This window comes from Poecilia mexicana, unplaced genomic scaffold (genome assembly GCF_051168715.1).
Source record: "Poecilia mexicana isolate PSO_F unplaced genomic scaffold, ASM5116871v1 scaffold_17, whole genome shotgun sequence".
NCBI classification, from domain to species: domain Eukaryota; kingdom Metazoa; phylum Chordata; class Actinopteri; order Cyprinodontiformes; family Poeciliidae; genus Poecilia; species Poecilia mexicana.
Window position 1 is genome coordinate 9,019,437 of NW_028263386.1, and position 20,114 is coordinate 9,039,550.

Below are 20,114 nucleotides of genomic sequence, written 5' to 3' on the forward strand. Positions count from 1 at the left end.
TGAAATTTAAAAGGGAAATGAGGAAGCATCCGCGCCGTCAGGTGTTTTAAGCTCAGCAACAAAGGTCACATCTACAAGACAAGTGAAATCCGGGTCTTTGTCACGGTGACAAAGAGACGCCGTTTGTGCATCACTGTTGTCAGAGGTGTAGTGAAACTCCGGATGGAGATCCAAAGAATCTGACGATCTTTCTGCTGGGAAACAACTCTTGAAGTTCGATTCGGGCGTAGTGCATCAGGAGATGGCAGGGAAAAGGAAAATGGGATCAGTTAAGAGATCAGAACATGGAAAAGTCTCTTGTGTAACCCGTACAGCAGGCAAACCTTCAACCACCCTGCACCTCTCTGATCCGAGGCCGTGATGGCAAGCTGTGTTTACTGGGGAGCGAGGTACGGCGCGTGACCTTCTGCACGGATTTGACCTTCTTGCTGAAATATTTGATTTCAGGCAGGAGGAGGAGGGTCCTTCAGTGTGACCAACATGGTGGCCCACTTTATACCACGCTGGTGTGTCAGACAGTTGGGAGCCTTAAAGGAACTCGGTACCTCTAGGAATGCAGCTCCATTTGCCAGACCTATTATGAGCACCATGATGGGAAACCTCTTAATGAACAAAGAGCTGTCAAATAAAATAGTAAAAGTATGTGATCTAGACCTCCAGGAAGCCTCTAAAATGTTATGGGGTTAGGGTTACACCTTTTATGACTAATTCCTCTTAAATTATTTTTTAAATTTGCGTTGGAGCCATTTACTATCAATTCAGTGTGACAGAATATCACCTACTACTAAAAAAGAATGAAGTGGAAGCAAATTTTTTTTTAAACAAATATAAGTCTAAAAGCTATGCTTTGAATTTAAATTCAGCTCAATTTTACTAAGATCCCCTAATGTGAGGTACATTGCAGCAAACCACATTCAACAGTCTTCTAATTAGACTCTACTTGTGGGTGATTTAATTCTTATAAATGCATCTGTTCTCTGAAGGCCTCAGATGTTTCCTGTAGATCATTATTGATCAAATAGCATTTATGAAGACCAACGAACACAGCAGACAGATTAGGCCGGAGGGGCAAAAGTTTGGCTTAAAAAATTACATCCTAACCTTTGATTATCTAACATTTTTAAGCGACATGGCAGCAGTCTTAACAAAACCTGGTTGCATGCCTAAACTAGACTAGGCAAGGCTGTCAAGATGCCCAAGTTTGCTGTGGAGGAGCAGAAGAAATCCACAGCTCAGGTGGGAACATCTGTTGACGGCATGAATTGTGCGCTCCGTAAATCTGGTTGGAGTTGGAGCTAAAACCCTTTTAGAGGCTTTTAAAGCACTCGGGGTAAGAGATTCATCTACACAACCAGAGCTGCAGCAAAATGTGAAAACGTTCAAGGAGTATGTATTCTTTATCAAGCCATTGTAAGTGGAAGCCAATTGGGTCTTATGACACATTTTTTCCTTTTGTTTTTGAGCTACAGGTTAAAAGTGTTTTAAATAGTTGTTGTGAACTTTGTGTTATTTGTGAGATTAATTAATCTACGTTTAGCTAAAGCTAAAGGGAAACAAAAGCTTCAAAAGTATAAATAAATGGTTTTGCATCTTTTGCTTTGGATGTAGAATAAAAGAAAATGCTGTTGTCCTTTTTATGTCTGTTTTGCGCTGCTGTCTGATCCTTTTTCCCTCATGAACATTTGTCTGTTGATTCAACTGCGAGCGTCTCAGAGGTCCTACAAAGCTTTGACGTCACAAAGGCAACAGTTTTGGGGGTTGTTATTTAATCTTTCAAACTGCTCACACACTTTTTGAAATCTTCAAAAATGACTAAAAGTTAGTTTGTGTATCATTACCTCTAATAATTTGTGTGTTTTTTAAGAATATGTACAACTAAAGGATTTTTGTTGTTGTTTGACTTTCTCCTCGACTTTTCCCTTGCACTTTAATACTTGATTGCTTGGCAAAAAAAAAAAAAAAAAAAAACCTTCCAGAGGTAAAAGCAAAGATTTTTGGACATTTATAAAATTGCACCCTCTCCCTGGAGCACTTAAGCTAAGATCTTTGTCAGTACAAGCTGCCTCCTTTAAGACATTAAGTCGTATTTTATGACGAAAGAGGCCAATGCTGTAAACTCCGTCCAGCTTGTGTGCCAAACACCAGAAATCTCACAGATGAACATTGGAAGGTATGGCTCTTAGACATGAAGTTAAATTGGAGCATAGAGAGTGCCTTTCTTCTCCATTAGTACTCAGATTAATCCACTCATTTGTTCTCTGCAAATTTATGAAGTGCTGGCGCTATAATAAGGAGTTTTATGTTGAATATTTCATTGCCTTAATTATTTTGGGATGGCGTTTTAGCCAGTGGAAATCCATTTGTTTCTCCATGATTTGAATGGATAATGAAGAGCAAAGCACTGAGATTTCTTGAAAACTGTGCTGTAGGTTTTCGTGAAATCTAGGGTTTGGAAGTAAGGTATAATTCATTTATAATGCCAAATTTGACACTATTGGTGTGAGAGGTGTTTTTCCCATCCCTTCCCACCTCCAGATGAAGTTATAGATGCCAGAGACTAATTTTAATACAAAAGACCGACATATATTTTGTGTCTGGAAGCTATAGAGTGATGATGTTGCCATTGTTTTGGTCAACAGTAGGCCCTTATCTTTCCTTGTCAGTCAAGCCATTGTTAAAAGAGAGGAGACCCTGCAAATGCAAAATGGCACAAGTGATGGATTACGCTTTCAGTTGACAGCCTTTTCATCTGTTGAAAGGGTGTGTGTATGTGTGTGTGGTGCTGATGGGAAGGAGTGTTCTCATGCATATTATGTATCAGTTTTAGAGCATTTTTGATGTACATCTTTCTGGTTTTCAGTAGAGTAAGAAGAAATAATAAGAAGAAGTATTTGCCCCTCTCATAATTTGCTTTTTTCTACATTTTATATGCCAATTAGATGTCAAACAAACCACAAAAGCATAAAAAGATCACCTTTAGTAAATACAAAAAGCAGTTTTCAGCTGCACCGACCTTACCGTATATAAAAATATAATTGCACACTCATTTGGGTTCAGTTTCTATACTCACAGCCAGTCCACACAAAAATTGTCTGATGTTTGCAAAGCAGCCAATCCAGGAGTGCCATTTATTTTCATTGGCACTGAAGATAGGTAGGTAGGTAGATATGTTTGGCGTTTGAACTATTCAAATATGCTGGAATGTTTTTTGGGGGTTATCAAGCATTCTCACATTTTAGCTATTTGTGGGTGGTTGTAGTGCTTAACCCCCTTATATACAAAGGGTGCACTACATTACCATTTGTAAAGGGTTACAAAGCCATGTTTAAGGCTTTGAGTAAATTGAACCATAGTGAGCGATATAAAAAAATGGGTAAATATGGAAGAGTGCACCTATCAAAATATCTCCAAGAGCTCATCGACTGATCCAGAGCACTGCAGGTTTAAATTGCTTCACCTAATGTCAGGATTCATGTTCCAACAAAAATAGCCAAACTGCGTCCATGGGAGAGTTTCAAGGCTAAAACAAAGAACACAAAGATCCGTTTAATGATCTAATCTCCAAGAATTTGGAAAAAAAAATATTGTATAAAACAAATATGAACTTTTTGGAAACTGTGATTCCTTCCCATCACATCTGGTGGAATACTAGCTCAACAGATGAAGAGATAAAGTGGTAACCTAAGGAGCTGGAGTTGCTTCGAGGCTACAACAACTTTATGTGATTGATTGACTGATTGTGAAATCTCCTCTCTAGCAAAAGAACCTGAAAGAGAATGTCTGGCCATTGGTTTGTGACTTTTAAGCTCAACTGGCCTTGGGCTAATGATCTAACGTGTGCCAGTAAGTCTTCCTCCAAGTTGCTCAAAAAACTCAAAACAAAGGTTTTGGAGTGATCTAGTTAAAGTCCAGACTTATATCTGATTTAGATTGAGTGACATAACCTTAAATATGCTGCTCATATTCAAAAATGAATGTGATTAATTTAAAACAATTCTACAAATAAGAGTTGGTCAACATTCATCCACAGGGATATAAAACTTATTGCCGGTTATCCCACAAAGCAGTTGTTGCTACCAATGGCTGAACAGGTTATTAGATCTAGGGGATTATTATATTTTCCAGTGGGCCAAGTTGGCTTGGAAAGCATTTTTTTCCCTTTAACCAGTGAAATCCTCATTTGAAATCTGCATTTTGTATTTACTCAGCCCTTTCTATTCAATAAGTATATTGGACCAAAAGAAAATTATTACTAAAATGTTTTATTTCAAATCTGCTGTTTGAAATCCTATAAAATGACGAACCATGCAGAATCATTGGTGCATATTGACACATACACCCACAAGATTTTTGAGTGCACAAGAAAAGTAATTGACACTTTTCCCTTTATCCAGTGAAGCTACTTATTTTCCCGAGTGCCACTGTAACACCTTTTTCTTCCTTTCATCTGGAGCAGAAATGCATTGAGGAAAAACATCTGGAAGCTTGTCCTGTCAGAGACGAAGTGTAGCCTCCCCTGGTTATGAGAGACTGCTCTGTGGGGCTTTTATGAGAAAACTCACAGAAAGCTTTTTAGATTTGTTATCGTCATTCTCATACATGTCATACCTGCTCCATCAGGGGGACTGAAGCTACACTTTTCATATACCACATATTTTCAATGCTTGTTTTGATTGTCATTGTATTTCAGTATTTTATTTTGAAAGGAATATGAGCTTTATGTAATTGCCCTTTAAACCCAACTCTCAGTTTCTATTTGCTTGAAGTCTCAGAACATGTATGTAGATTAAAATGTCATGAACCGATCTCACTCACTTGTGCATACAAAGAATACAAAAGACATGTTGCTGTTTGTAGGCTCATCAAAAATAAATAAATGAATCAGATTAAGTATCTAAAGCACTCCACACCAAATTAATGCAAGGATGGGAAGTAAAAATGTCTCATAGAACGGTGAAAACACAACTAGTTCTTCTAAATCCATTATTCAGAGTTTGAATTTCTGGTGATACTGAAGAATTGGATACTGATCAGTGTTTTATATGACATTTATAGGTGTTATGATACAAGATCTCATTATATTGAAATGCAGCATTATTTTCTTGTCAAAGTGAAGTCTGTATTGCTTAGAGCAATCTAGTTATCAGAATCTGACTTGGTGTGATGAGGCAGGAGCATGCTACTATGATTGCCATGTTTTGCTGAAAAAGTCCGTTGTTTTTAGGCTGGCTGGCAACACTTTAGTGTAATAGTGCTAAAAAAGCTCATTACTCAGTTGAGTCAGTTATCTGGGAGAATTTGGTGTTCTGTGTTGAAATAAGAAACCGCAAAAGAGAGTGAAAGACGAGATATAAATGATTGATACATTTCTGTGAGAGTACATTGACTAGCTAGCAGTTAGCCACTAGCAATGCTAAATTTAGCAACTGTTGGTTTATTTCCTGTCATTGTGAAAGAGCTCTTTCACAATTTTTTTTGTCATTCTAAACTGCATCTGATCATTTGTAGTAACCAACCTACATACATGGTTTTGGACTATTAGAGGGGGAGAAACCCAGAGAGAACAAACTAATGGATGAAAAGACCCCGAGCCAGTACTGAAACTTTAAACCTTTGGCTGCAAGCTAACATTGCTAACAACTGCTCTACCAACAAATTAATGTTCTTTTACGGAGTGGAATATGGTTTAAAATATAAGTATTCAAATTTGGCTGTATGAAAACTAAAAGCTTAAGGTGGTTGTGTTGTCAGACCAGCATATATGTTTTTTAAATAGATGTTAGAAATATTTTAATTTGATTCATTAAAAGGATATAAAAAGTAATAAAAAAAAAACAGGAAGACTTTGAGCTCCATTTTTTAACAGCTTGATCTGTTGACTTCACGGTTGCTAGGTGACAAAACGTACACAGCAGCAATGGCGGGAATAAATCTGAAGGCCAGAGCGTCCAGTTTCATAGCTGCTTATCTTCCGGTCTTCATGGTAAACCAAGAACTCAACCAGACACTGGATTTGGAAACACCCAGTGACTTAAGTGTACTTTTACCCCTCCTGGTATAAACAGTTCTACATTCTAGTAACGTAAAATGTAAATTATTTACTTTGCATAATAAACCCTTGTTCCAACAAATGGTTTAGGCATTTAATAGACAAAATTCTATATGTAGTAAAACTAGGAGTTGCAGACATCTAGGAGGAAATGTTCTCTAGAAACTGACTTTTATATCTGGAGATGGACTTTTTTCTCTGACAATAGCCATAGAAACAGGAGGCATTGTAGAAAGGCCTTACAGCTTTGCGTTTTTGTCGACTACAGCCTGTGAAATGTAACACTACTGAACAGCTGCTCGGAGCATACCACAGTGTTGCTCTGCCTTTTTCGCCTGCTTCTGAGAACGAAACGGGCTGCTTTGGCTAGAACTCTCATTCCTCCTACACAGAAGGTGAGACATCATGAGATATCCTAGTCTTGTAACCTTTTAACATACTTGAAGGAGTCTGATGAATGGGATTTTTGTGTGTCTGCCAGCGCAGAGATATCTTTTTGAAAAATGCACTTGACTGTAATCTCAGCGGGATGATCATTGATCAAGAAGACAAATAGTGGACTGAAAATTAAACCGGTGGGAGTCATACACAAGTGGGGAGAGGAGTATGAGGAAGTGGATGACATTAAAGGTCACCAGCTAAAGTACATCTGAATACGTGGAGGGTATTTCCATATCGATTGCCAGATTCCCCTTGAACTTGGAGAGATGTACTGAGCTCCTTTTCTTGCTTGCAGGTCCTGACCTTGTAATATAGCTTTGAGCGTCTTGTTGCTAAAGCAGTCAGTTTTACTCCCAAAGAGCACTGTGCAAAATTTTGCCATTCCATTTGAAGACATATGTCACTTGGGTTCATAATTTCCTCCCACAAACATTACCACTTTCCATATTCCATATTTCACCTCAAAGCAACTTCTCTGAGCAACCTGTTTTTTTACTTCCTCTGTCACCCCAAAACCCACCACAACATAGTATCACTTAGGAAAAGAAACTCGTAGGGTGTTCCCAACCCGCCCCTGAGGGCAGGAAGGGGGCACGCTATTGTAAAGTGCTTCGATGTTGCTTCATTCCCCCATTTTAATTGGGCTATCTAAATGCATCCTCGGTTTGTCAATACCCGCCGGGGTCCCAGATAAAAATGATTTGTCTCATGCATTCGGCGGCATGCTCGGCTGTTCCCCTTCGAGAGCGTGCCCTGCCAGTTGACAGCAACAGAGTGTAATGGAGAGCGCTCATTGTTTTTGATTTTCAGTGAGAACCAGGAATACAGGTCCCTTCCTCTATCCCTTCAACCTACGTTGTCTTGGTCTTTTTATTTTTTATTTTTTCTGTTCTGTTTTTTTTTGTGCCGCCTGCAGCCAAAAGTCCATATAGACATTGCAGAAATGCCTAGAAAGCAAGGTACTGAGGCTCCAAAGGATAATTAATAAACTAATCATGGATAATTTATATAAATTTCAATGGCCTAAATCAAAATCTCTAGAAATGTGAGCAAAGAACAGCCCAAAAAATCCAGATAAAATTAGCTAAAAAAGTAACTACTTTTGGAGCTAGAAAGTAGCTAAAGCTAACTATCCATATCCAAATTGAGTTAATAAATTTGTGGATTATCTCATAAGGAGGAGACTTTGAGACAGACTTTGAGATAGTACCAGTACAGATTGTAGCTCATCGTCCATATTTGGTAGTGAATATCTAGTTTTAAAGACTTACCTCTTTATGCTTCAGAAAGTGCTTTTTGAAATTATTTTGCTTTCAAGGATTTTGTCTCTGAAATATGGCATTTGGCTTTTATATTTGCTACCTCCACATACGTTGATACATACAGCATCTTTACAGGCCAGTACTCATGCCTGCTCCCACTGAAGGTCAGAACCATTAAATCACTATCTTATCTGTGTTTTTATGTGCTCTTTTTTTTTTCCCCATGTCCTTTGTGTTTTTTATGCCTCCTGTCGCTTTGTACCATCACCTTCCCCCCTCAATGCAGGAGCCAGTGTTATCTGCAGACAGTCCTGGGAAGAAAGAAAAAAAAAAAATCACAGCCATAATCGTGTCCTTGGCAAACGTTGAGCAAAAGTACAATGTTCAAAAGCTTTTTTTCCCATTGCGAAAGAATACAGTTTTGCATTCTTGGAGACCATTTTATATTTAACTAGCTCCTTATGCAGATTCTGCATGTTTTAATGTGAATTAATGAATTCTAATTTGGTGCGTTGCATCAAGAAAATTACATATGATTAGACATAATTAGATATTTACTCATGCTTGCTGCCTTGCCTGAACTATCCCACTAACACATCTCATTCTGCATCTCAGAGTGAGGTTAAATGTTACACTAACAAACTGCAAATATGCCCAACTCATATTTGTAAGTAACAGTGTGGTCTGTGCATTCTATATAAATCCCCCCCAGTTTCAGCCTGGAAGCAAATTAGCCAACAAAACCAGTGGCAGTAGCCAACCCTGAGTACATTGCAAATTGCCTGGGAATGTTAAACTAACAGGTGCTGCCCAGCTGTGCTTCTGGACATGATGACATAGTGCTAGTCTAAAGAGCCCATCAGCAGCAGCACACTGACTTTCACAGCTCAGTGTTTATGACATGGGTCAGCATTTTTTCACTGGCATGCAGCCAGTATTGTGTTTGACGACGTCCCCTGGTGAATGAGGAAGTTATGCACAACTGTTTGCATTCCTTTTAAAGGATTAACAGAATTGCATTACTTTAGATAATGCAGCAGATTTATAGCTACAGCGACTTGCAGAGGAATGCATGCTGTTTGAACAAACTTCATTGTATTCAGTCCAATCCAACTTTTTTTATAAAGCACTACAGCCACAGTGGAGAATAGAATAAAAGAATGCATTAAAATAAATAAAGCAGATGTATATTTACAACAGTTAGAACTCAATAAAACAAAGTGTAAACGGCTGCAACAGCTCAGAGAAGTAACTTGGAACCATTTAGCAATTTAGAATAAAATAATTTTAAAACTTGGCCCAAAATGTGTTGGCAGTCGGGGGAAAGTGAGGGTAAATGTGAAGCCCAGATTTTCAGGAGCGGGCTCAGTGGTACCACCAAAAACCATCACCACTATCTTGTTAAAATTTACAAAGTTCATAGCCATCTAGTCTTTTATCACCCCATAACCCCCAAGTAGTGATGTGACAGAATACATAACTGTCTGTTTTGAGTGGGACATAAATCGGACCGTCATCGGCATAACATAACACCATAAAAGCTCTAAAAACGATTGAAAATATTCATTTTCTTCTAATTCACTATTATTTAGAGCTTTATATTAGTTTGTTACATGCAGTTAAAAAAAATATACAGAAGTTTGTGGTTGTAATAGAACCAAATGTGAAAAGGCTGAAGAGGAGCGGATGACTCAGCACGACATTGCTTGACTTATAGATGATGATCAGTTCCAACAATGAAGCCAAGTTTATTTCTGCGGTGCGAGTATCATTCATTCAGATCACTCCATGAACCTCTGCTGAACTGTTTTCCTACCTCCAAGCTTAACCTTGTTAAGTGTTTCTGCAGACTTGTTGTAGACGGATAAATTGATAAAACCCAGGGCCAGTGTGATTCATCCCATCTCGCAGCAGCCTGAGTTTTTGGTAGTTTGATTCGTGAATGCTTCAACCCTTGAGCCACACAACAAGCTTTGCTCAATCTTACCAGAAAAAATACAGACTAGACTACTCTTCAATTGTTAAGTGGGGTTTGGTAGTAAAGAGAGGCCGGCTGCTTCAGATTTAAAAGGTTGTCAACTTCCCTTAAGTCTGATGAAACAAGTGGGGGGATGGATGGTTGTTGCAGTGTTATAAATTGTCTGTCTTGGTAAAGCGGGGGGGTTTCCAACTCTATTCAAGTTCTTGAGAGATGGGGGCGGGGCTCAATAGAAGCCTTTAAACTGCTTGAACTACCAAACGTCCCTTTGGGCAACAGTTTAAAACTTTCATTGAGGGTTACAACTCAAGAGCCATCTGTGTGCTTTTACATTGCACCCAAATGGGATTACACTCAAAGTGAAATGGCTTACGTTGTGCGTTTAATAAAATTTACCTCCCACTCCGAGGTTCAGTTCGTTCCGGCGATTTTCATTTCAGATTCATGTGACATTTGATTTGGCACAAACATTTTACACCCACAAATATACTACTTTTTCCCTCTCCTTATGGATGCGTGGGTGGACTCATTATCCTCCAGAAGCTTCCCCTCAAACTCTTGCGAGCTTGTAATGAAATGAGATGTTTACAGGCTGTCCAGATTGGCTGTTCTTTCTCCTGCAGATAGTTATGGAGTAGATTTTGACAAGTTTCTGTTCACTGTGCATGCCTAATTCCACAAATTTGTGTACTGGTGTTGCAGCACGGGAAGCTGAAACATATTGTTTATTTTTACAGTTGAAATATAATTGCTTTTTAATAAGGTAACCTAAGTTTCCATGAGATACACACTTGAATCATTATTTAGGACAGAAAACATCTTTCTGTTTTTGGAGTTGCATTTACAGATACGTAGTGTCCAGAACAGCAACACTGGACTGGCTACCAGCATGAAGTTATGCAAAGGTTAAAAAGTTACGGTTTTCAAACTGATAAAATGTTTCTCCATATCTTCTCAGGGGTTTAAAATAATTTTTAATGAGGCCGGAGAAGTTGCTAGAGTGACTAGAGTTTTGTAAATGGCACTGCCTGAGCTCCACCTCTAGCTGAACACTGCAAATCAGTAGGCTGAAAGAAGGCTTTTCTCTCATTTCTTAGAAAGATAGAGTCTGCTGTTGGTAATGTTTTGCAGTTTTGCAGGCACATAAAATATATTACCCACGCTGTTATGAATAATTAACTGGTTTGGATGCTGTGCAGCTTAATGGAGTTCAGTTTTTTTTTTTTTTTTTGCTTTAGGATAGTCATTATTATGCATAAAGATGTCGACAAGGTATTGTTTTTACAATTAGAAGCTGCTGATTAGCATCTCAAAAGCTCAAATAATACCTGAACTCCAATCCCAACTCCAAGAAGACTTAAAAAGGAGTCTGAATTGAGGTAGAACAGGACCAAAAGAGCCGAGAGAGAAGGAGAAAGTTCAAACCATCTCTGCCATTGACCATAAAATCCCCAATTCCAACGTATCTCTGTCTGACTTTCTAAGTGTCGGAGAGAGATTCTCTTTCATTCTAGCAAGAAAATGAAATTTCTTACCTGAACTTTGAGATTTCCAGAAGGCTGTCAATGTTTCAAAAACCTGTATGTTCCACAACAAAAAGGTTGAAAGCTCAGTTCAACCTTTTCATCATCTGATGAAAGTCCTGCTCTCTCTCGCTCTCTCACAGCCTTAATGAACCCCATACATGTGGATAAAGAGGTCTGTTTAAAAACAGCCTTGAGCATTGCGCAAACAAACTCATCAAATTTATTTTCAAATCAAACACAGATATCTATCTCCCAGATATAAGTTTAGACATTGTGATCAATTCTGAGTAGTTTTTTTTTAATTGCAGTTCTGCTTCAAGGTCCATTCAACCTTGAAACGTATTTTATTCCTAAGCAAGAGAAATTTAAAAAATCTGAATATATTCAGCAAACCTGGAGGAGTTTTATATTTTACATGTTTATATTCATATCTTTTTTCTAAATGTATTTTGTTGTGCTAATGTATTGAAATCAGCTCCATTTCATAGTCATTATGAATTGCAATAGTCAAGAGCAACAAAATTCTTAAACCAATATTTATTCACTACATCTTTTTTTGCACCGGGTGATGTAGATGTGTTGTTTTATCATCAATGCAACGCAATGTTATGCATTGCTCCGTCTAAAAATATTTATCACAGTCCTGCTTGCAGTATCAGCAGTGTCACAGACTTATATAACAAACATCATTACTTGGAGGGTGAAACACAGTTGAAGCATCGCTGGATGAGTAACATCGCACCAAGTATTATTGGGGATAAATGAGCAAAACTCCCCCCGAGGTCCCGAGTCTCTGTGATCTATTAAGGCGCACTCGTCTCGGATGGTAGTTTTGGCGGGGGGAGAGAATTGTTGTGCTGACATCCTCTCTCGGTGCAATCCCTTGTCCTTGTAGGACGGGAGAGAAAAACAGCACCAGGGGCTGACTTGGCTGTTCCTCTGAGCTCCGTCATAAATCCGACTGAACATTTCTGAACATCTGTTGTGGATGATTAGCTCCATGGCTAGCGGAGTTTGACCAAAGGGAATGGGGAAACTGTGTGTTTGCGAAAATTATGCATGTGTGTACTCGAAGCCTTGCAGATTTAAGAATGGGGATTTTGCATATTTATCCTCCTGTAACATTATTTTTTCCTCCCCTCTTGTGATAAAGAAAGAAGAGCGAATTATTTTTGAAGCCGTTTTATTATCCAACAAACATGTAAGTGGATATATATTATCAGAGTCTCCTGGGGATGTTTGTATATTTCAAGGTTATGCTATGTTAGTCCTCTAAGTTTCAGCTGCTTATCGAATTGGAAATGCGTCCTGGTATTTCATTTAAAACGGCCAGTGGGAATTATTTATGGTTTATTAACCTGCAAGAGCAAACCCACCTTGGAAGTTAAAGAAAAATGATATTCAACCCAATAACTATTTAAAAATGACTACTACCTTATATGTATGCCAAAGTCTGAATGAAAACTAATGGATTAGGTTACACTGAAAAATAAAATGTCTAATTTTCAAATGTACTTTTCACCCCATCACCCCATTTAGACAAAGATGGCAAAAGCTATCCAAAACAACCTGATTAATGTCAATTGTGTACGATAAAGAAGTTGCTACAGAGAACATGAAGTAGATAAAAGATGCCAAACAGCAGATGAGAAACATTTATTCACATCGTTCAGTCTAGAAAGTTTTTACGGCTTTAGCCTTCAGTGAACCACCATTAGAGCCTTTCTCCACAAATGGAGAAAACCTGGAACCATGGTGAACTTTCCCAGGAGTGTCCAACCTGTCAATATTACTCCAAGAGTCCATCAATGATTCACCCAGGAGGTCATAGATGAGCACCTTACAAAATCTAAAGTAACGGAGGATTCAAGCACTTCAGCTAACGTCAATCTTCTTAATTCAACAATAAGAAAGAGACTGAATTCTACATGGGAGAGTACTAAGTTAAAAACAGGACAGAAAGACCCAATCCTCCCCCCTATAAAACATTTTGATGAAAAATATTAAAACTGTAGCTGTTTTTGGAAGGTATGTGTTCATATTACATTACATATGGTGTAAAACATAATACCAACTTGTATATTTGATGAAAAAATCTATCAGAGACGGCTCAAGGAGAATGTCTGTCCATCTGTTTGTGGTGTACTTGGGTTATGCAGCACAACATTAAAGATTTTATAATGGTCTAGTCAAAGTCTGAATTTAAATGTGATTGAGATGCTCTCTTATGACTTAAGAAAGGCTATTTAGACCTGGAACCCCTCCACAGTGAATTAAGTCTCTCAGTCCATTATCGCATTTAAACTTGATGCACTTGATTAGATTAAGGGAGTAATTACTTTTTAAAATAGAGCAAGGAGGTTTTGGATAGTTTTTCCCTTAATAAATGAAATCATCATTTGAAAATGTTTTTCATATTCAGGTTATCTATGTCTGATTTGATTTTTTATTTATTTTAATCAAGTGTGATTTAAAAAAACCCAAAAACAAAACAATATGGATTTGAATTACAAATAGCAGAGTTTCGTTTAAAATCAACAGTGAGTTTATGATCAACCTCTGTTCATGATTAAACTCCGTTTCTAAGGCGAACAATAGATAATGGAGTCTCTAAGATAAACATGAGAAGACATGCTCTTCCAGACTTTTGTTTTTTTCCTCTGCATTCAGGTGAAGCTCAGGTTTGCGTCCCATTGGTCAGTCCTTAGGAAAGGTAAGCCCCTCTATTGCAGCCTCCTCCCTCCTAATGCCTGAAATCTGACACCGGTGACATCACACGGGGTGGGTTTGGCTTGTCCCGGGCAGTCCCTGAACGCCCCGCTCAGTGTGTGAACAAGCTTTGACTCTGAAGGATCTCTCCCCGCAGCCACAGCTGGAAACCTATTGCCGGGGAAGCCGAGCAGCCGAGTTCCTCCGGTCTAATGAAAACGCTGTGAACGGAATAACTGAGGAGGAACTGGGGACTACTTTCTCTCTCTTTCTTTGTTTTTCCAAAGACATCACTCAGGGATAATCTTTTTCTTTTTGTGGATACTGCTGGATTTTCTTTCGCTGGATTTGGATTCCGACTTTCCCTCGCTCTATTGCTGGAATAAGTTCCTCAGAATAAGGAGGAATGAAAAGGATTTTTTTATAAGTGGACGTACTGGACATGCATGGGTGAGTTGGGAGTTTTGAGCATTTTGAGATGAAGTTTTTACACTTGGCGATAGGTGAGGCACAGGTGCATTTTGTGAAACATGCTGACCTCTTTGTGGTGGTTTGAACTTTATCGTCAAGAAATCCCTAACATGCCGTTTACAGATTGCCTTTTTTTTTATGATAAAAGTAGCAAAATAAGTTGATGTGTTCCACTTGAGTGCTCAGGTATTTTCTTACCGCTCTTTTGTCTCCTTTACTTTTTGTCCCTGCTCATTCTTGCTTGTGAAGCCAAAACAATAGTTTAACCTCGTCTTGGCTTAGCTCTATTGGCTGGTTCTCTGGCAAATTGCCCTGTCTGGTGCGAGCCCTCCCCTATGTATTCAGAGGACTTTGAATAGGAAGGCCATAGAACGTCCCCTAGCTACCACTGCTAAAGGTGAGACACCCTGCCGTTTCCACCGCATTAGGCCCTGCACTTTGAGGCCAAACAACCTGTTTTTCCAGTTGCCTTTACCTCCATGGGCAATCTTTGGGGGTAACATTTAAGCGACACAAATTCCAGTGAGGTGGAGACACTGAAAAGCTTTGAAATCCCAGATAATTGTAGAGGAGAACTTTTGGAAGTCATAAATTATGACTGGGTCTCGACTAACTATATCCTGTAATGGATGTTTGTGTGATTTACAGGTTTATTTTCTATCAATGCTGGCACTTTTTGAAAAACGTTCCTTGTTCACAAGTAATTTGCCAATTGTTGCACAGGAATACTGTTGCTCAACACAAGCCCTGGATATCTGTGAGAAAATACCCTTTTTGTTTCTTGCCCTTTCCCACCAAAGCTGCCTCAAGCTTTCCAAAAACACAATTCTGACATGTTTTCTGTTTTTTTTTGGCCTTTAAGAGACATGTTCTTCCCTGTAGGTCGGTTGTTCTCCAATAAGAATCCTTTTCCTCGATCTTGTGAGACTGTTTTTCAGTTATTGTTTTCTTTTAGTTAAAGATTCAGCAGAGCAACCGTTTCTCACCCCTCGTTTGTTTTAACACAGAGTGGTATAAATCCCCCGAAAACCTGGTTTGAAACTCAAGATGGTTGAAATGTCTGTTCAGCTGCTGGGTAGCAAAAACGAACATGGCTAAAAGCTGTCCGCTGTGACCATTTGTGCAAACGGAGCCAATCCGTGAGCCTTCAGGTCACGTCTGCATGTCGTGACCTGAAGGTTGTCTTCCTTCAGCTCCACCGTGCCGTTCACTGACCCATCATTCCAGCTTTTACGATGGGGCCTTGGCCACTTTTCAGTAGTCAGGTTCCAGTCAAATATTATGTGATTTGGATAGAAATTCAGGAAGCACTTTGGATTAAATGACTAAATGTGCAGCACATTCACACACCCTGACTTTTAGTCATGTTACAACCATAAACCTCTGCAGTTTACTGGCATTTTATGTGACAAACACAGAAAAATGTAAGTAATGAAAACAAATTTTTAGTCACAGACCTTGCCATTTAATTGGGTATGAACTTTCACTAGGCCATTTTAGCAAATGAACTGACATAAATCTTCTCATTGTACCTCTGGCTGTATATTTAGGATTGTTTTCATGATAAAACTCCACCATGTTTCACAGCTATAATGTGCAATGTTAGTTTTCTTCTCATCCTTCAGTCTCTTGTCTGAAGACAAGCAGTCCCATACCCTGATTCCCTCAACACCATGCTTTTCTTGGTTTAGGTGGTGGGTTTGCAGTTGGGCTGTATTTTTTTCCGTTTTCAGATGAGCTACAGGAGATGTTAAAATCTTGGGATTTGTTTTGTCTCTGACTTGTCTGCTGTGTTCATTGGTCTTCATCATGCTGTTTATTCACAGATGACCTTCACAGTGGACTTAACTCACTAATAGTGAAATCTTTTTTATTTATTTAGGCATTTAACGCAAAAGCGTTTTTTTTTTTAAATGCATCATTTTGCTTCCACCTCACAAGGATGCACTACTTTGTGTTTTTCTGCCGCATGAAGTCCCAATAAAATACATTGAGGCTTGTGGTTTTAACCGATCCTTTTGCAAGGAACTTTAAATGACGTTGGTTTGTTGGGAGGCTCTCTTTGTCTCTGAAGAGTTTATCCTTAAAGGAACAGTCAGTCAGTCAGTCAACAGCCTTCGACCACCAGCACCGGATTTTTCAAAAGTAATTATGGGGTGAACATATGGATTTTTCCGTAGAACTTGATTTCTCATCGTCAGTGAGCTGGGTGACGTGTAATGGGCCATTGACGCATGGCGAATCTTTTTTAGTTGCTTCCTTTCGAATCTGAACATGCGAGATGCTTACAATCACAGATCAATGCTAGTGGCGGTGACTCTGTCAGTCATCCGTGACACATGCTGTAAGTAAAAACCTGCTTGCTTTTATTGAATTATTAAAGCTCAAAGCGTTGATGCAGATTTCGAGGTGTCAACTTTAAAATGTCAGCAGTGGGTGTTTTTTTTATTTTATTTTATTTTTTCGTGCATGTGTCAGGGATTGTTCCTCGATGTTGACAGGGTCATGGGTTGTTGTTTCATGATGACAACGCCTAATTGTCAATCCGGAGTTGGGTGCCAAATAACATGTTTACACAGCTCTACTTTTGCGAGTCTGTCGTATACGCCGAGCATAATGTGAGATGTCAATCAGCGGCCACCGCCGTGTGATGTGTCGGTGGTTGCTGATAGTCACTTTCTGGTTTCAGTTGTGACACTTCTTTTTTTTATCCGGCCTTTCATTCATTTCGACAGGTGCTGACAGGAAGGTTTAGAAAAAAAAGGCCATCTTTACCACTGCAGTCATCGGTGTTTTGACAAGACTTCTTTTCTCAGCTGCCCCTAGCAGTGAGCTCATTTGAAAGAACTAGGTCTGCACCTCTCCTTTGACTTCTGGATAAGTTTGATAAACACTGTATTAGGGTTTTGATGAAAGATCAAATCTAAATTAGAAAACATGTTTATTTTAGGTATGGTGGTGTTATTTTTGTTGCTTATAAGGAGAGGAACTTTAGCTCAATGTCTCTTTAAAGCAACTTCACGTCTTCTTTCTATGCCTTATGTTTTGCATTATATATTGTGTTTTTTGTTCCAATTGCATCCTTTGTGGCCAGTGTTTTTTTTCTGCTCATGGCCTTGCACATTTCATTTAAACCGTAACTCTGAGTTTCTCAAAGGGGGGAAAACAAATCCACTTTGTCAGTCAGGACATTTCCCTCTTTGCAGAAAACTCATTTCAATTCCACATCATCCAATTATGCCTCCGTGTTGATTGAAAGGTCTCTATTTCCAGGGGCAGCTGAATGTTTTTTGGGAACGCTTCATATGTGATAAGTCTGGACTTGTGTTTCTTTCTATATGACCTGTGCATTGGTGCCGGCTGGGAATATATTGGCTTTGAAAAAAGGATGTTGCTCTAAATTATTCTATTCTGTGAGAACTGAAATGATGAATCTTTTTCTTTGTTTCTGGGTACCTTGCTGAATAACTTTTAATGAAATAATTTTAATTCTCTTTTAAAGAGAAATTTTATTATAAAGTAATAATAAATGTCTGAGTTCAGTATCTTGGAGACCTAGCAAACTGGCATCCTGTAGAGTTATTTCAATGCGTTGTTGAAAGCCAGTTGTGACAAAAACAACCAGTGTGATACTATTACTATTCAGATTAAAGGGATTACTTGGTGGGAAAGGGCAATTATTTGTTCTGACAAAAGAAACATAAAATATAAATAAGCAATGTTAAACATTTTCTTACCTACTAAGCCTTTAGGTTAAGTTTAATATTCCACTTATATAAAAATCATAGGGTGAAAGTGTTTTGAACAGAGAAACTGTTTTTAACAGGCTGTTACAAATACGCAACATCACATCTGTTTAACATGTCCCTGTCAAAAATGTTGTTTTAACCATCAAACTGTCCTTGTACCTATGTAGTGTGTTGCTTTAAGAGAATCCAGATGACACATCATCCATATATGGTACTCACTTCCTGTTCTTAAAAAGCATGGCTTGAAAACCCTCTTCACTGACAAAAGTGAATTACTTAACCGTTTAATAAAACAAAACAAAATAAAAAACGCAGTGGTGAACATTATTTTTACTTGTGTAGCATATTGTGAATATTTATAGGTCTTATGGCTTCAGAGTTTGATATATTTGCCCTTTAATGATTAAAAGGTGTAAATTTGGTTGGTTCAGACTTACTTTCATTGAGAATTTAAGCTTGCAGCTTTACTTTGTGGAGCATGATGGGTAACTGTAATGCTTAGCAGCAGTGAAACAAATACAACTGAAGCTTTGCTGGATTTATTCATAACTCGGTACTCAAAAGTATAATCAAGTATCTGATATATCTCACCGCTTTCACCAGCAACCCTTGTTTGCTCAGACTCCCAATTTTAAAAAAATAATGCCATGCTTAAACCTGACATTCCACTTCATTACTTCACCAGCCCTCCTGTCCCTTCCTTTATCAGCCCACACATGTCACTTCTAATGGAATAATAAGCCTTCACACTCATTCCTAGGCTTGCATCTGAGCATGCAGCTTTTGTATTCTCGACTGTGTGCTTTATCCTCAAACATAGGGCAATGTCTCTTCCTCCTGCAGAATTCTCAATTCCCCGGCTTGTTTTGTGAAGATGGATGGAGATTCATTTGGTTTCATTATAACGCCTGACTTATTTATGGCCTGCCTGTGCAGCGCCTCTTGGCCCACTGTGGCCTGGTAAAGATGCTGGGGGCTGTGGCGTTGATGAAACATTCCTGTGTCCAGAGGTGGTGGGGGTGTGTGAAGATGGGGGTGTTTCTCCAAGGGAAGCGCTGCTTGTTGAAGGGAGGGGGAAGAGGTGACAGAACAAGAACCACGGACAAGGCCACCAGAATCTAATTCCACTAGCTCTTCCTAGCTACAGGAGTCCTCTTTTAATGCCTTTAAAGTCTCGCACCGCTTGGCGCTCGGCTGTTAAGCGAAACCTCACAATGCGGTCAGTCCCTATTAAAGCATTTGCAATAAAAGGTAAACCACCCTTTGGAGAAAGTCACCCTTAAACTCGCTTTTTAGTGTGCAACTTTTGGACTGTTTTGAGTTCTGCCGCAGCAATCCCAGACCTTTATCTGGAGACCCCCCTCCACTCTTTCCAAGGCGCTCCAGCCTTGGAGATTACTGCTTCACAACCCTAGAGCAGGGATGCTGTCTGCCTGGTAATTTAATGGCTAATCCCCTGCCTCTTCCCTACAAATCTCTTCCCTGATAAAGGGGTTGCTTCTGCATTAGTAAACATGGGAGTCTTGACTTCCCTGGCTTAAAATAAGACAAGAGAACCAGTTTGAGAAGACAGCCTAACCAGTCTCTTTCACAGACTTAGCATTTTGTGTTGTCACATTCAGCGTTTATTTATACCATTGAAATGCCTTTAAATTTGCTTAAATTATGTGTCATGCTTTTTTTGCACTTATTGGTAAGGAGATTCCTAATTCCCCTGGCTCAGTGTCTCATGGGGTTAGCAGTTTTATGGTTTGATGTTGAGCTGTTACTGCCTCAGAGTGTCATGCATTAAAGGGAGATCCCAGTTCATTGTTAATTTACATTTACTAGCTTTCTGACCCAAATAAGTTATTCTAATGATTTCTATGACTAGACATGATGCCTCACTTAAAAGAAATTTGCTTTCTTAGATCTTCCTTGGCAAGCTGA

The 20,114-nt window shown here is 38.9% G+C and overlaps 1 protein-coding gene across 5 annotated transcripts in view; it reads left to right on the forward strand.

Annotated features, from left to right (window-relative positions):
* LOC106914758 (protein tyrosine phosphatase receptor type F) overlaps window positions 1-20,114 on the forward strand; it is a 235,999-nt gene that overhangs the window by 47,887 nt on the left and 167,998 nt on the right. For 3 of the 5 annotated variants that reach the window (XM_014981784.2, XM_014981785.2, XM_088014932.1), the window contains exon 1: window positions 14,063-14,415. The exons of the other annotated variants lie outside the window; for them this stretch is intronic. Coding sequence is in view for 1 of the 3 variants with exons in the window: in XM_088014932.1 (XP_087871058.1) it covers window positions 14,412-14,415 (4 nt within the window). In the remaining 2 variants the exon portion in view is untranslated. Of the gene's footprint in view, window positions 1-14,062; window positions 14,416-20,114 lie in introns of those variants that run through there. 5 annotated transcript variants of the gene reach the window in all.